The sequence below is a fragment of the Crinia signifera genome, chromosome 3 (genome assembly GCF_055691185.1).
Source record: "Crinia signifera chromosome 3, ASM5569118v1, whole genome shotgun sequence".
NCBI lineage: Eukaryota > Metazoa > Chordata > Amphibia > Anura > Myobatrachidae > Crinia > Crinia signifera.
In genome coordinates, this window is record NC_139219.1 from 50,913,182 (window position 1) to 50,930,311 (window position 17,130).

Genomic DNA, 17,130 nt, shown 5'->3' on the forward strand with positions numbered 1-17,130 from the left:
GTGTGTGTGTGTGTGTGTATAAAGGCCCTAACTGTCCCCTCCCATACTTATCAGTGGGATCATGATATCCCTTGACCACATCTGTATTCTGACTGTCAAGATCCTGACCGCATCCCAAATATATATATGTACTAATCTAATACACCATGATTATGCATGCCTCATAGTATATTAAACTTATTGGGTACGTTTTCATAAAACTGAACAAAGTTAGTAAAGTTCTGGGAACATCTGAAAATAGAACAGTCCTATCAGGGTAGCTGCTATGGTCTTGTTATGGGAATAGGCTAACACAATTGGTTGATTCAGGGAACAACATGATTTCATTTGAACATTGGTGTATTATAGGTCACTATCCCCGGTGAATTTAGAACAGAGTTTTAATAATCACACGTATCTTTATAATAAATCATTGCCACTGTGTAGAAGAAAATCTTATTTGCTCCCATCCCCCTGTGTTTCATTATACCGTTGTTTATTTTTATTGTTGCTCAGAATTAAGTAAGTTGTGTAAGATGAGGTATTTTATCACACATTGAAAGTGAAGTGTCAGACATTACATATAATTACTGTACATGGAAGCTGAGTGCTGGAATGCAGGATCCTGAAGTGTTTTCTCTTCTCAGCCTTCTCCTGGATAACGAGCGCTGGAAACAAGCAGACGTCCCCGCTGAATTCCAGGACTTGGTCGATTCTATTACAGATGGAAAAATAATTTTACCTGAGAAGAAATTTGGATGTGAGTTGGTATACTGCACTTATGTACTGTCACTTATTCAGCGTGCCCCGCCCACCACCCCACCTGGACACAGGGGCCCATGTGTGTGGTGCACATGGGCCCCAGGGTCTAGGTGTGGGGGGGGGGGGCACACCCTGCAGCAGTGCTGTAGAATTCACCATGACAATGGTGCGGCGGCGGCCATTTTCCTGGCATTTCGCCCATGCACAGTAAGAACATCACCGGAAAATGTCCCCGGCATTATGCCATTGTTATGTGCTGATTTACGTTGGAGAGGCTGTTTTGAATCGTTCAGATGACCGTTAGCTGTTTGTTTCCACAATAGGAAATTGCTCTTTTTAATGTTCATGTACAGATGTAGCCTGTGTAATAGCAGGTGCGGAAAGTACACCCACAAGTATGCTCCATTAAAGCCTATGGAGTGATTGCCGGGTACGACTATTCCGATGTGCCGTTCAGCGTATGTTTAAAGCAAAGCTAAGCATGACTACGTCTGTAACGAGCCATTGTCTCGTTGTATAATAAGTGCTGCAGTAACTGTAATAGTCGTATTCAAACATTTGTTTACACAAGTTAATATAACAGTTACTTTGTTAGTAATGAAATAGCTTATTCAATGAAGCACTTACAGATGTTGAAGAAAACCACTCATCGCTCTACTTATCTGTGCCTGTGCTCAAGAGAAGCACACATTCATTTGGAAAAATACAAAGCACTACTATGGAGCTGTGCGAATTCTATACAGTAACTACTTCTTCCACATCTATAGGCACTTCACTAAAAAAACTATTTAGGCTACTTACTGCAACACCGGCATATCAGGTGAGACATTGGCTGGATACGTGAACATTATTTATTTATATAGTGCTCTTTCTCCAATGGAACTCAAGGCGCTTAACAGAATGAATGTAATACAGTACAGGAACAATGAAGTACAGAAAAGCTTTTCATAAACAATGCTAAGGGAATGAAGGAAATGCTTGAGTAAACAGGAAAGTCGGTACTTCTGTACTTTCACGGCGCCAGCATGGCGCCGCGCGTCAGTCCCCTTGCGGGGCTCGCTTCGCTCGCCCACGCTGCGGGCTCGGTGGCTCGCTACGCTCGCCACGCTAATTAAAATCAACTCCATGCCAACATGGATAGTGGAGGCATGAACTATCCATGTTGGCATGGCGTTAACTTAGTTTATTTTACTTAGTTAGTGGCGAGCGTAACCCGGAAGTACGCGCGGCGCCATGCTGGCGCCGTGAAAGTAAAGAAGTACCGGAAAGTCTTGAATCTGTTTTTAGCAGGATTCTAGACTGGGGGCCTCTCAAACTGTGCGGGGAAGCGAGTTCCATAAAGTCGGAGCCACTTGGCTAAAAGACCCCCAGATGAATTACTGGACTTCCTAGGTAGTAGAGCAATAGTTTATTGTGCTCAGCAATTTGAATGTAGAAAGCGTATAAGGGATGATTTTTACTTTTATTAGATCTCATCATTATTTTTATAGTATTCTACTCAGTTTCGGCCACTATGCGTGTATTTTGTATATTTAAATTATCTGACTTTCTAGCACGTTCTGTAATTTTTTGGTGTAAAAGTTAAGTGTTAGTATCCCCTATTATTCTATTGCTGCTGGAAAGACCACTCTCTATTCTATTATTTTCATTGCCGAATTTCTTTTTTTTTCACTGTAAATTACATGGTTTATATGCTATGTGAAGCACCATTTCTAAATTATATTGCATAAATAAAAATGCCATGGTTTTCCTCATTCTGCCCCTGAAGTCACTGTTACTAGAAGGGGAAACTCTATCTGATCATATCCCACAATACTGAACATATAAAGTAAATAAAATAAGTAAATTCTTATCTCCTGCTTGAAAAGGGTATCTCAAAATACAAATATCATAATATTTTTTTTTGAATATAGCCCAATTTGTGACCTAGAATATTGCCAATGTGTCACCTGTTGCTATCACAATACAAATAATGTACGTCAATATATCACATATATAGGCAGCATTCGTTTTTGTGACAGGTGTTGGGAGGTACAGTACTGTATAGTGGTGGTTTTGTAGTTGATGAGTCTGATCAAGGTCTAGAACGCATATAACCCCTGACCTTGTGTTCTGCTCTGTCATAGTTACCAATACACAGCATTTGGCGGCAGACGTTAATTATCTTCTCGTATCTCCTCCCCCTTAGGTGCAGAAGAAAGGAAAGCCTCTGACTTTCTGACAGTGGAGGGGCAGAAGTATGCAGTGGTTGGGTGAGCTGCTTATCTAAATTACTTATCACATTATTTTGTACTTGTGACGCTTGTTATAACTTGTCAATTCTTCTGCCCCACAGCACTGTCCTGATTTTAATCAGAATAATCCTGGAGTACTGCAGCTGTGTGGACGACATCCCGTCCATAACCACAGACATGCTCACCCGTCTGTGTGAGTTACTGAAGGTAAGACCGATACTAAATGCTCCTGGATTTTTCTGTGACCAGTGTATGTCATTTAAATGAAAATTAAACAACTTGAAATGTTGTTTTTCTAAGGGCCCAGGTGGATGCTGGGAAAATGGGTATTCCAGGTCTGGGAGGACCGGGCACCAAGGAGTACTATGTCTTAAAGACAGTGCAGCCCGTAGCTCCTCCCCCTAATACCCCTTCCTGTCCTCAGAGACCAGTTTTTTCCTTGGTGCTCTGAGGAACACTTCCCATCTACTTGGTGACCCCATGGAGGGGTCTCATCAGCACTGCTAACTGCTCAGAATAGGCAAGCGCTAGTAACAGCGGTGATGGAAGTGTGGCCCAGCAGGGCTTAGCATACTTCAGACAATATTGTAGGTGGAGGTCTTCTGTAGTTATTGGAATACTAGTTAAAAGTCAAAATGGTGCAGATTAGTCCCTATCTGCTTCTAACTCCAATCTCTCTCTTCACATATCCCTCTTTCCATATCCAGTAAGTTTGAAACAGATCATTTTGCTTTCACTTTCTGTTAAGGAGTAATTTTATTTGATAAGTGGCCTCTAGTGGTCACAGGTGATACTTCACCTCAGAGGTGAGGAGTGAGGCCTGTGTCTGTGTATGAGAGAGAAATAATTACTTGTTCCTATAATCAACATTCACCTTGGTCACTATCAGTTTACATTTATTATTCTAAGTTTTATTGAAGACGCCATGCTCATCATTATGCCATAAATAGTTGTACTAGTCTTATGGCACATGGCCATGGCAGTTCCCGGCATATTACAGAGAGCTGTAGGGCAACAGACAAACAACTGAGACCATGGAACCTATACCGCAAACTGCGTCTGGGACAGGTTATTGTGTAAACTTTCATTCAAAAGGACAAATGCTGTAGTGTTAGGTGTCAGTAAGACGCTGGATTATGTACGTGGTGATCAGGTTTCCCTGACTCCACCATGGCAGCTTACGTCAGTAAATGAATCCCCTTCTTCACTAGAGTCAGGACAGCAAACAACGAGGCCTGGGCATTCTATGTGGCTACTTCTTCCCCCTCCAGCTTTCTCCGAGCTGAAAAATATTGTGCATTATTAATATGGGAAACAAGTCTGCCGCATGAATATTTTTATTTGACTCTATTACTTTAATGCTGTGTACACACGGTGAGATTCCCTGGCTATTCGACTTAATATTAGAGTGCTATGCAATCTTTGCTATCTCTGTACTTTTAACATACAATTCATACAATCAGCACTAGATTTGCACTATGTAGTCATTGCTGCCCTGTCTTATCTGTGCTGTCACAGGAGCGCGCATCGGGATCGCAAGGTAAAAAACCTGTGAGATCTGCTTACGATCTGCATGTGATTTTGACTATATATAGTCAAAATCGAATGTCAAATCTCACCGTGTGTACACAGCATAACATTAAAGACACATACAAGGAAAAAACTTGTAATAAAATAACATGTATTCAAAGCAGTATTAAAGCGCCGTCTCGTTAGTTAAATGTATTTTAAGATTTACAGGGAACTAATCGAATAAAGTGAAACTTCTACACTGATGTTGGTTCAGATAACACATGAAAATTTGTTGTATGAGATTTTAGTTCTACCAAGCCATTATTCTCTGTACATTATATGTGTGCACTATGCAAATAACTGTTAATAAAGGAAACCAGTACTGTGTTGACTTTTGTTTAATGTTCCTTGTTTTTGTAGTACTTTAACTCACGCAGTTGCCAGTTGGTCCTGGGAGCGGGGGCACTACAAGTGGTCGGGCTGAAGACCATAACCACCAAAAATTTGGGTAGGTTTTTTTGGTTATAGAATTTGCTCTTGGATCTGCTCCACTGCTAGAATTCTCCCTCCCACAGTATCTTCCAATGACGCCAGAGCATAGCTTTCAGAATGGACATGGTCAGGTCTACTGCATAAGTAACTGATGAACACCATAATATGTCTAGGTGGAGATACTATTTCATACGCTACCCACCCATGGCTCAGGGAGAACAGTCTCTGGTCACAGTGCTCTGTCACGGAACAAATATTGATTACAATTATGAGGCAAAGTATTAGCTGCTGATATAATTGGTCTGTGTGAGGACTGTTTTTATCCCATTACTCTACCTCACAAGGATCATATGCATGTTATAAGTTAATAGAGACTGCTTCACTGTACAATCCCCCAATGTGGTGGTAATCCTTGCAGGTCACAAGCAGTGCCAAGTAAGAAAGCAGGTGGCCATTAAGATAGCGTAGGAAGCTTTTACTGACCAAAAGCAAAGTAGTATAGGATGTTAAGTTACCATAAATTTTATGGTATGCTTATTAATAAAGGAAAAATTATAGTCCGCTGGATTATTTCAGTCAATAAAATGGTTTTCAGTATATTGTTGTACATTAAAATTGTGATTTAGAACTGTGTGTACTGCAATGCTAGTTAATAAAATATTGGGAGAAACAAAAGCAACACCTCAAGTTCAGAAAGCTATTTACAATCAGTACAACACCTCACAATACATGTGCCTCAGCATTAAACCCATTTCTCTGCTCTTTAGAACGATTATGAGAAGTTACCTTCTCATGCAATGTGTGTCGTGCTCTCGCAGCCATCTCCCGACGGGCTCTTCCCCGACAGCATTGAACAGGGGTTCTGCCGAGAAAAGCCGGAAATAGGCGAGCTCCTGGCTGGAGCTCGTCTATTTTCGTCATCAACTCGCGGCCACGCCCCCTTCTCGGCGGCCAGGACATTGAATCCCGACTGCCGAGCTCCAGGCGAGCAGAACGGGACAGGGGCACGGCTGTCAAGCCGTTCCCCTGACATTTTATAGATTATTTCTTGTTTTTACATTAAAAGTAGAAATACATAGTTCTCACCTAATTTGGAGGTGTCAAATGAAAGCGGCAGTTTCACCATGTAATGTGATTTCCCAGCCATGTACTTTGTGAGTTACGGAACCTAGTGTTCAGCTATATCAGTATGCCTCAGATGTGTTCTGCAGTATGGGCAATGCTGACCTTTCCAGTTGGTTAAAGGCAGGGCTATTTTTCAGCAGGCTCCAGCAGGAACTGAGGCCCTTATTCTAGTTCACTCTTTCTGACAAAATCTTTCTTAGATGGACAAAACCATTTGCACTGCAGGGGGGCAGATGTAAAATGTGCAGAGAGAATTAGATTTGGGTGAGTTATTTTGTTTCTGTGCAGGGTAAATACTGGCTGCTTTATTTTTACACTGCAATATAGATCTCACTTTGAAGTAAAACCCCACCTAAATCTAATTATCTCTGCACAAGTAATGGGCCCTACATATGCAGAGATGTGTGCCAGAGATACATAACGGGAGATTCAGCACAAGAGATTTCACTCTTGTGACTCATTTCAGACAATGAGCCACATACAGAGAGATTTGTGTCAGAGATTCATATTGGGAGATTCAGCACGGGAGATTTCAAATCTGTCACAGAAAGTGAAGTATAAAACACTGCACTTCATCACAAAAATGTTATTATTACTGAACACATCTAGCACATAACTAATGTCTTCTTTAATAAGTATTCTTTCACCTCCCCTAATATGCTACCCCCCCCCCCCCCCCCCCTCCCAAAAAAAATTAAATCACGGTGGCTAGTGGTTCCCCCTGAACCGAATGCAAACCCATATGCAAACTATTAAACGTTGGTGGTACAGTGGGAGCTGACAAAAAAAATACTTACCAAGTCCGGGGTCCAGCGTCTCATCCTCTGTCACACAGACAATAATTTTGTAAAAAAAAATGGCATGGGGTCCCCCCACCCAGGCATGACCAGCCCCAGGCTTTTTGAGTGGTCCTGGTTCCCAAAATCCAGAGGACAAAGTGCGTGGGGTCCCCCGGATTTTGGGGACCAGCACCAGGCTCTTGAGCTGGCCCTGGTTTCCAAAATATGGGGGACAAAATGAATAGGGGTCCCCCATATTTTGGAGACCAGCACCAGGCTCAACTAGTAGGGGGTGTAATGCCATAGCCAGGGGACACGCTTGATGGTGTCCCGTGGCCAAAGCATTACCCACCCTAACTAGTCAGCCCAGGCCAGGAGTTTTTGGGGAGGTGGGGACCCCCCAAATAAGGGGGTCCCCCCTCTCCAGGGCACCCCAGGCCTGGGCTGCAGCCCGGGGCTATCCCCTGCACCCCTGGGCGGTGGGTGCAGGGTTGATAGCTTATTTAACAGTAATATTGTCTTTTACAGTAGGACTACAGGTCCCAGCAAGCCTGCCCCACATGCTGGCACTTGGGAGAACCACAGGTACCAGCATGTGGGGCATTAAAGGCCCGCCGGTACCTATAGCCCCCCTGTAAAGGAAATATTAAAATAAAACAACAAACACTGGTTTTAAATGTTTTATTTAATAAAAACACAAACACAGAGTTTTTAGTATTTTATTAAACTGCATCTGGTCTTCACCTGGGGGCAGCGGCCCCCTAAGCTCTTTTGCATGGCCGCCGCCTCCCAGGGCTTCTGCCTCTTCATCTGTGTTCTTCACCTGGGGGCGGCGGCCTTTTAAGCTCTTTTGCATTGGCCGCGCCTCCCAGGACTTCAGGAGCTCTTCTCTCCTCCGCCGTCGGACTGACTGCCCCACCCTGTCTCGAGCTGGCTAATATAGCCAGCTCTAGGGGGCGGGGCAATGACGCGGCGAGCCGTGATTGGCTGGCCGCGGCCATTTTGAAATTTGAAAATTTTTTTTTTTACATCTCCGTCCTGATGCCGCCGCGCTGCCGCCGAGGTGAGGTGGGGGTGGCGATGGGTGCTCCTGCTGGTGGGGGAGGGAGGTCAGGGGTGGCGGCGGTGGCGGGTTCTGCGGTGCGGGGTGCGGTGGTTCTGCGGTGCGGGGTGCGGCGGGTCTGCGGCGTCCGCAGTCGCTCGGTCCTGCTCATCTGCCCGCAGCCACACATGCGGGAGATGAGCAGGAGCTTTCTGAGCGACTGCTCTGAATTGTACAGCCCGTCCGTTCTGAATCTTGGACAGATTCAGAACGGCGGGTGCGCGCATGTAAATCGCTGTGTGGGCTATATACACAGCGATTTACATGCATCTTCAGGCATTTTCTGAGCGATTTGTTAGAATCGCTCAGAAAATGCCTGAATATCGTGCTGTATGTGGGGGCCTTAACACCTGCCTCACCTGCAGTGCACATGGTTTTGTCCATCTAAGAAAGATTTTGTCAGAGTGAACTAGAATAAGGGGCAGATTTATTAAGCTTGGAGAAGAGATAAACTGGAGATAAAGCGGAGAAAAGGTAAAAGGAGATAAAGCACCAGCCAATAAACTCCCAACTGTCTTTTTAAAAAACAGCGGATTGGCTGGTGGTGCTTTATCTCCTTTTACCTTTACTCCGCTTTATCTCCAGTTTATCTCTTCTCCAAGCTTAATAAATCTGCCCCTCAGTTCCTGCTGGAGCCTGCTGAAAAATAGCCCTGGTTAAAGGTCTTCCCCATTGGATCTAACATTCTAAAGATCAGTATACGGGAAAGCACCAATCCTATTCGCCGCTCTAGGTTTACTTTTGGGTATGCTGCAGTTCATTGTAGCAGTTTAGCTGAAGCCAGGCTTTCATACACCCATGCAAAGCATCTGCTCTCTTCTACTGATTAAAGGGAGTCACTGTACTAGCCAAAGTGTGCCGTGTACATCTCCATAGCTGAAAGAAGTCAAGTGTTTTGTTTCCTGTTTAAATCATTGGATTTTTTTTATGTCTAAATTTTCCTTTTAAATAACCCTAATTGAATCTGGCTAATAATGTTTTCTGTCTCAGTGTTCCTGTATATGTATAATAGGTAGGCACTGACCATGTTTGTGTTTTCCAGCTCTGTCGTCCCGCTGCCTGCAGCTCATAGTACACTACATTCCTGTCATTAGGGCACATTTTGAAGCTCGTATGCAGCCCAAGCAGTACAGCATGCTTCGCCAATTCGACCACATCACTAAGGTAATCGCAGCACTTTACTGTACTCGAGAAGTATGCCTCTGATCACTGTATCACATATCCAGTCAGAAAGGGGCTGTATACAGTCACGGACACTGATGATTTGTTGTAGCGCCAGTCACTCCTGTTGTTCTGTAATGATGAGTTAAATTATTATTAACATTTGTTTTGTATTTTTTTTTTTATTAACAGGACTATAATGAGCATATAGCAGAGATTTCTGCCAAGCTGGTGTCCATAATGGATGGTTTATTTGACAAACTTCTGTCAAAGGTACCTGCAAAAGAATGGTGATAAGTATTGGGCTCTCAAAAATATTACTAGATGTACAGTAGTAATTCCATTATCTGTATAGCAACGGTGTCGGGTTTGTCCTCTTGCGGTGTAGAGATTTAATGCGTGGTATTAGCGCTACTTCTTGTAGAGTATAATGGTTGTGTTCTGTGTATGGACGGGATCCTCTGCGGCGGATTTCATACATAGGTGCTCAGAGCTACTGCTTGTACAGTATTAGGGTACATTGGGTCTCAGGCTTGCTGGAGAGTTCCCGGCAAGGCTTGTATAACATCGATGTCCGATGTCTTTTGCAGTATATTAGCAATTCTCAAACACATTCGTGTATGTGTTTTGTACTTGGCGTTGCTTGATACATTTTCTTCCCTTGCAGTATGAAGTAAAAGCCCCCGTTCCCTCAATGTGCTTTAGGAATATCTGCAAGCAAATGGCTAAGATGCACGAGGCCATTCATGAGCTGCTCCCTGAGGGACAAACACAAGTAAGTGCCTGTCTGCTTCCTCACCACAGTTCGTTACACAGCAAACACAGCGCTGTGCGGCATTGAGGATAGGAGACTATTAAGAGTGCGTGTGGGGAATATTAACACTTTCAGTGCCAATGTTGCTGTGATCGATTCTCAACATATCTGCTAAAAATGCAAGCGTCGCTCACAGCATCTAAAATATATAAAAACAAATACAGGCAAGTCCATTCATTAGTTTTGGTAAATATTACACCCAGAAAAGACAGTGAGTGCTGTGAGCGAAGCTGGTATGTTTAGCGGAGATTTTGAAGATCTTACACAGCAACATCAGAACTCAAAGGGTCACGCGTATGTGTGTGCATGTGTGTGCGTGTGTGCGTGTGTGTGCGTGTGTGTGTGTCCAGGGTTATCTTTTTTTTTTTTTTTTTGCCGGTACATTGTAGTAACTGATATTTTTAAATACTATTTATCCTGTTTGGATCCTTTTATATTGTTCTATAATTGAAGCAGCCATTTAGAATTGCAGAGCTCCTGACGTGCCGGTTATGCTTAGATGTACCTTATCAGTGTGTCTTTTTATAAAGTAATGACTTAAATCTTTTTTCTTACATCTATTCTTTCTGCAGGCTTTGTTTCTCCGCATAAATACAAGCTGCAGGTTACACTTGAAGAGTCAGCTGTGTCACTTAAATGTCACAAATGACGGAGGACCGCAGCATGGGTGAGTGCACAGAATGGGGGCCTATTCTATGTACTATCTTCCAATTTAGGAAACCTGAGGAATTGCTCCTATATCAAAGTATTTCCTTTCCCGGAAATATATTATTTTCCTAGAATATGCACAAGAAAGTATACTGTGTACAGATGTGTCCTCATACATCCAGCCTCAGTACACCATGTGGTCTGAGATGCCTGTACAGTATACATATGTGTCCTACATCCAGCCTCAGTACACCATGCAGTGTGAGATACCTGTACAGTATACAGATGTGTCCTCATACATCCAGCCTCAGTACACCATGTGGTCTGAGATGCCTGTACAGTATACATATGTGTCCTATATCCAGCCTCAGTACACCATGCAGTGTGAGATACCTATACAGTATATAGATGTGTCCTCATACATCCAGCCTCAGTACACCATGCAGTGTGAGATACCTGTACAGTATACAGATGTGTCCTCATACATCCAGCCTCAGTATACCATGCAGTGTGAGATGCCTGTACAGTATACAGATGTGTCCTCATACATCCAGCCTCAGTATACCATGCAGCATGATACCTGTACAGTATACAGATGTGTCCTCATACATCCAGCCTCAGTACACCATGCGATGTGAGATATCTGTACAGTACACAGATGTGTCCTCGTACATCCAGCCTCAGTACACCATGTGGCGTGAGATGCCTGTACAGTATACAGATGTGTCCTCATACATCCAGCCTCAGTACACCATGCAGGGTGATACCTGTACAGTATACACATGTGTCCTCATACATCCAGCCTCAGTACACCATGCGATGTGAGATGCCTGTACAGTATACAGATGTGTCCTCATACATCCAGCCTCTGTACACCATGCAGTGTGAGATGCCTGTACAGTATACAGATGTGTCCTCATACATCCAGCCTCAGTACACCATGCAGGGTGAGATGCCTGTACAGTATACAGATGTGCCCTCATACATCCAGCCTCAGTATACCATGCAGTGTGATATCTGTACACTATATAGATGTGTCCTTATACATCCAGCCTCAGTACACCAAGCAGTGTGATGCCTGTACAGTATACAGATGTGTCCTCGTACATACAGCCTCAGTGCACCATGCAGTGTGAGATGCCTGTACAGTATACAGATGTGTCCTCATACATCCAGCCTCTGTACACAATGCAGTGTGAGATGCCTGTACAGTATACAGATGTGTCCTCATACATCCAGCCTCAGTACACCATGTATTGTGATGCCTGTACAGTATACAGATGTGCCCTCATACATCCAGCCTCAGTACACCATTCAGCGTGAGATGCCTGTACACTAATGAGATGTGTCCTCATACATCCAGCCTCAGTACACCATGCAGTGTGATGCCTGTACAGTATACAGATGTGTCCTCATACATCCAGCCTCTGTACACCATGCAGCGTGTGAGATACCTGTACAGTATACAGATGTGTCCTCATACATCCAGCCTCAGTATACCATGCAGTGTGAGATGCCTGTACAATATACAGATGTGTCCTCATACATTCAGCGTGAGATACCTGTACAGTATACAGATGTGTCCTCCTATAGTATACAGATGCCTGGCATGAGTGAACCAACAGGTCCGGCACATATCTGCGTACATTTTGCATCTTTTTATTACTGATAATGTATGAGGACTTATCTGTAGTTTACTACAAGATACACTACAAACAGAACAGTGGGTTGAGGGCAGGGTTGCGGTGGGTAGCGGTACTCTTTCAGCAGCAGTGGGTCCATAAGGTACCAGCATCCAGTGGTTGTGTGGTCTCCGTTTTAGAACTCAGGCACTTCCCACAGACGTATAAGTAGGATTATTAATGAGTCCTGTGGGAGGCCGTGCATATTCATAATAGCACTGGGGAAGGGAGTAATGCCATTGAATAAATTCTCTTTACAGTGCGATGTTGGCACTTCATCAATGAAAGGATAATTAAGGGAAGCCTATTGGCACTATAGCAAAGGGGTTAGTATTGTTACCGTACAGGTTTGATACCATGGATTTTATTGCAGTCCTACAGATGGAGCTGTTTTCATCTGAGCGGCTCCCGGCGATCCAATCGCCATCCCCCCGCCTGCGGATTGGGCGTGCGCAAGCCGGAGACACTTGCGGGTCCATGTCCGCCAGCACACCAGCGGCTGGCGGAAACGATAACGGCCCCATCTGTACTAACATCATATATTTCTTATAATGTGTGTAGAAACATGGCTTTGCATGGTCTTCCTGTAGGTGCCCTGGTTACCTCCCACCAGGGCTATTTTTCAGCAGGCTCCAGCAGGAACTGAGGCCCTTATTCTAGTTCACTCTTTCTGACAAAATATTTCTTAGATGGACAAAACCATGTGCACTGCAGGTGAGGCAGGTGTTACTTGTGCAGAGATAATTAGTTTTGGGTGGGGTTTTACACCTGCCTCACCTGCAGTGCACATGGTTTTGTCCATCTAAGAAATATTTTGTCAGAGTGAACTAGAATAAGGACCTCAGTTCCTGCTGGAGCCTACTGAAAAATAGTCCTGCCTCCTACCCTCTAAAAACATAGTGGCTGGATTATTGACCTCTGACAGAGTGGGTGATATGCATGGAATATCATTTGTAAACAGTCTCCCTTACTGTTATATTGGGCATTCAATAGATAAAAGTTCATCCTTGATTCAGAAATATTTAACATATTCCTACATTAGTGTCCAAAATCCGTAATTGCAGAAGTATGTGGCGTGGCGGGGGACAGTGCAGCTTTGGCGTTGCGAGCGGCAGCATCCTGTGGCATTGCAGACTGGGGCTGGGTAGCCAAGTTTATGCATTCGTATAATAAACAACACCTACCTTAAGAACACCCCCCCCCCCCCCTCCCTCCGCTTGTTGCACATCTGACCATCATTTTGTGCTGAGCTTTACACTTTTAAGTTAAAAGCTGACTTTGTGTTTATTTGCAGGTTGGTGGCAGCAGATATTGCCTTTTACACTGGAAATGTCCAAGCTCTAAAAGGTCTTAAGGATCTGGACCTCAACATGGGTGAAATTTGGGAGCAGAAAAGGTGATGACTAATGAAAGGAGAAGCAACGTTGATCTCTCCAGTAACTTATACGTGAGGACTGGCAGTGTTATACACAAGACCTTACGTTCTATTCCAAAGTGCAAGTCAGGAGCTGGGAAGCGGTGCGGATCTAGTAACTGGATCCAGCCTGGCTGTCAGGGATTGGCTACACCCTTCCGTGAACAAGACATGAACCGTTCACAGAGTTCTGTACAATGTTCTTCATTTTCTTTGGAAACAGCCTCAGGTTTCTTTGGACCAAAAACAAGTGCAAGGCTGTGACACAGCTTCCCATATGTCCAAGCGCCTGTAAGCTAGAAGAATAAGGCATTATTTAAGGTCGGTCTTGATGTAAAATAATGGTACAAATCCCACAAGGAGAATTCCGAACATTTGATTGGCAGAAGGTTTTTTTTTTTGTTCTATCTTTATTTATACAGAATCAGCTGGTTGGTTGTATGTGTGGAAATCGGACTTGGTAACGGTGAGGAAAAGGGACTGGAATAAGCTTTAATGTTGGGTGGTGGCTAGCAATGAAGGAAGTGAGTAGGACTCTATGTTCACCCGCTGCATTATTTGTGTTCAAACTGGATTCTGAGTTTCCTATTTCCAGGCCGATATTTGCCTGCCCTAGACACACAGGGCAGGTTTATCAGACTCTGGTCAGGCTTGGGCAATGAGCGATGCTCCAGGGATTGACAGGGCACGTTGCCACCTGTAGCCCTACATCGGTCGCCGGCCTCCACTTCTTCTTCGGCTTGCACTGCTCCAGTAGGATAACTCCGTAGCTATGGTGCTTTAATTAGCTAATGACTTTTGGGTTGCTTGGGGACATCGCTATAAATTGCTGGTATTTTCAATCTGTATTTTTGTACATTTTTTTTAAATTAAGGTATTTTTGCCCTTGCCATATTTGGTGAGGGGGAAAGTATTTATTTGCAGTATCTGCTGTCAATGTGGATATTTTCTGATTGCATTTTTAAGTAAATTTCAATCAATTAATAATTTTGCTTGTTTTTTTTTTTTTAAAGGAACGCATAGATGTCAGACAAGGGGTATATGTAAATTTTATACGCAGGGTTATACTGTACCTACCATCACAAATTACTATGGATAAAATTTAGGGACAATGTGGAAGATACCGGAAGGGTGACTAGCAGTACATTCGGTGTTCTCGCTGCTAAAAATGGTTTTCTCTTCAGAGAAAGAGCTCTTTCTCATTGTGGGGTATTCAATCCTGAATCCGACTGTTGGGACATTCTCGACAGGCGTATTCCTGGCTGTTTTCGACCTGTTCTGTCTGTAACTCAACAGTTGATGTGTCGGAACAGCCGCTACATTGTCAGAATCCATTGCGAATTCGACAATTAGCGGCCATTCCTTCAGATTTGACTATTAAAAAAAAAAGTCGAATCCGGAAGCCCACAATGCTGTCGGAAGCAGCAGCATTGAATAGGCGAGTGCCGCTATTTCCGCCGGCAGAAATAGAGGCACAAATTGAATACCTCCATTGCCTTTTATGGGATCGCTGACACCCAAAGTGTTAAAGCTGAAGCACTTTACCGGCAGTCCGATATTAAGTGCCTGTGCGTATGTATGAAATACAGTCTCCTCTTTGTGTTTTACCCCAAGTGACATGAGAGTGCCTACAATTCAGGGTTGACACTGGCCTTGGTTTATGCTGCTGTGAACACTCCAAAAGTCTTAAATCCTTTACACAGTTAAGCACAAGAGACGTGTCATCTGTAAGTAGGACGGGCACCAAGGATTTGTGTGTTAAGTGTATACTGTAAATAGCCTGTAAAAGGTTTAAACTTTGGTCGGTATCACATAAAAGATTATTACTGTTCATACATGCGTCTGTTGTTTTTATTGATTTGTTATATGTTGAAGTTCTCCCTTCAGCTCAGGTGAGTTGTATTACTCTTATTAAACATTGAAATTCACCATTCACTCCAGCATCAAATAATCATTGGGGCAGATGTATTAAGCTTTAACAAGAGATAAATCCAAGGGTGATAAGGAGAGATAAACGTCCAGCCAATCACCTGCTAACTGCCATGTTACAGGCTGTGTTTGAAAAAAGTCAGTAAGGAGCTGATTGGCTGGACATTTATCTCTCTTTATCACCCTTGCATTTATCTCTTGTTAAGGCTTAATACATCTGCCCCTTTATAAGATCCAAAATGACGTACCTTTTATATCAGTCATTGAAGGGTATACAGTGCTCCCACTGTCCATCATTGTGCAGGTGCCTGTGTTGGGCTGCAGCACACTGGCACTGTTCAAGAATCCTATGTAAATGATTAAATGGGAACTTTTACCACAGCTAATTCTGTATTTTATACTCCTGCAATAAGCATTCATAAAAATACTCCTATGACTGCACCTTCTTGTGGATACAATAATCCCACAAGGAACGGTGTAACAGACTAGAACGCGATGTATATTATAAGGGCACCGTCGTGCCCTTATATGAAGACTTTATTGAATAAATAGCATTCTCCCATAGAGAATTCCTGAGATGGGGCATGGTGTTTGAGGGGCTACACCTCAAGCATTATTGGACAATCTGAGCTGAAATTTTGGACTAGTAGAACTGGACGCCGGTTCTGCATGCTATATTTCAGGTAAAAAAAAAATCAAAAATTGGAAAGAATTGAAAATTTATAATTTTAAATAATAAAATTTTATTTTTTTCCTTTTTAATATGAGATAACAGATGCATACATGTCTGTGGATATAATGCTGAGATAATAGGGACGTATTGGCTATTTCCACTGGCATTGTAGTAGTAATGTAGCCGAAAGTGAAGGTGTACTGATTGCGTATTGGGCGTTGGAGGGATACATGTGATGTGTGCTTACGGACAGCACCTGAATTATTTTCAAATTACACTTTGGTCCTGATTCTGGTTCATTCGCAAAAGCAAATTCTCCTCTAATGGACAAAACCATGTGCACTGCAGGGGGGGCTGCTGTAACTTGTGCAGAGAGATGTTGCTATGTGGCAGTCTGAAGCATCACACACTTTTTTTTTATTATGTAATTTTTATTGTTTACAAAAAACGATGGTGTACAATTAAGCAACAAAAATAAAATCATCTACGTCCTTGACATCAGATAATATCTACAAGATAAATTCTTGAAACTGCGATAATGTGCATGGTCGTCATTACGTACGTTGCTAGGAAGTAGGCTTCGCAGTAAGAAAACTTCGTAAGACCAGATATCATCATTCCAGCAATACAGTCACATATAACATGGTAGGCATGGTCAGGCGTTGGCCAATAAGAGGGAATAAGGAGCCATGAGTAAACAACTTAGAGGGAGAGATAATTAAAGAGGCAAAATCAAAGCCCTCTCCCAGAACTGAAGTGGTCCATCTATCCCATTGTGCATGGTATTTAGATAATACATCTCGGTAATTAAACATTAATTACTT

The 17,130-nt window shown here is 43.2% G+C and overlaps 1 protein-coding gene across 2 annotated transcripts in view; it reads left to right on the plus strand.

The window, feature by feature from the left end:
* VPS54 (VPS54 subunit of GARP complex) overlaps nt 1–15,537 on the plus strand; it is a 55,110-nt gene extending 39,573 nt beyond the window's left edge. For both annotated transcript variants that reach the window (XM_083175784.1, XM_083175785.1), the window contains exons 16-24: nt 627–739; nt 2,930–2,993; nt 3,077–3,182; nt 4,908–4,995; nt 9,028–9,149; nt 9,339–9,419; nt 9,814–9,921; nt 10,533–10,627; nt 13,585–15,537. In XM_083175784.1, coding sequence (XP_083031910.1) covers nt 627–739; nt 2,930–2,993; nt 3,077–3,182; nt 4,908–4,995; nt 9,028–9,149; nt 9,339–9,419; nt 9,814–9,921; nt 10,533–10,627; nt 13,585–13,690 — 883 coding nt within the window. In that variant the 3' untranslated portion in view covers nt 13,691–15,537. The remainder of the gene's footprint in view (nt 1–626; nt 740–2,929; nt 2,994–3,076; nt 3,183–4,907; nt 4,996–9,027; nt 9,150–9,338; nt 9,420–9,813; nt 9,922–10,532; nt 10,628–13,584) is intronic.
* The last annotated feature ends 1,593 nt before the right edge of the window (nt 15,538–17,130 follow it).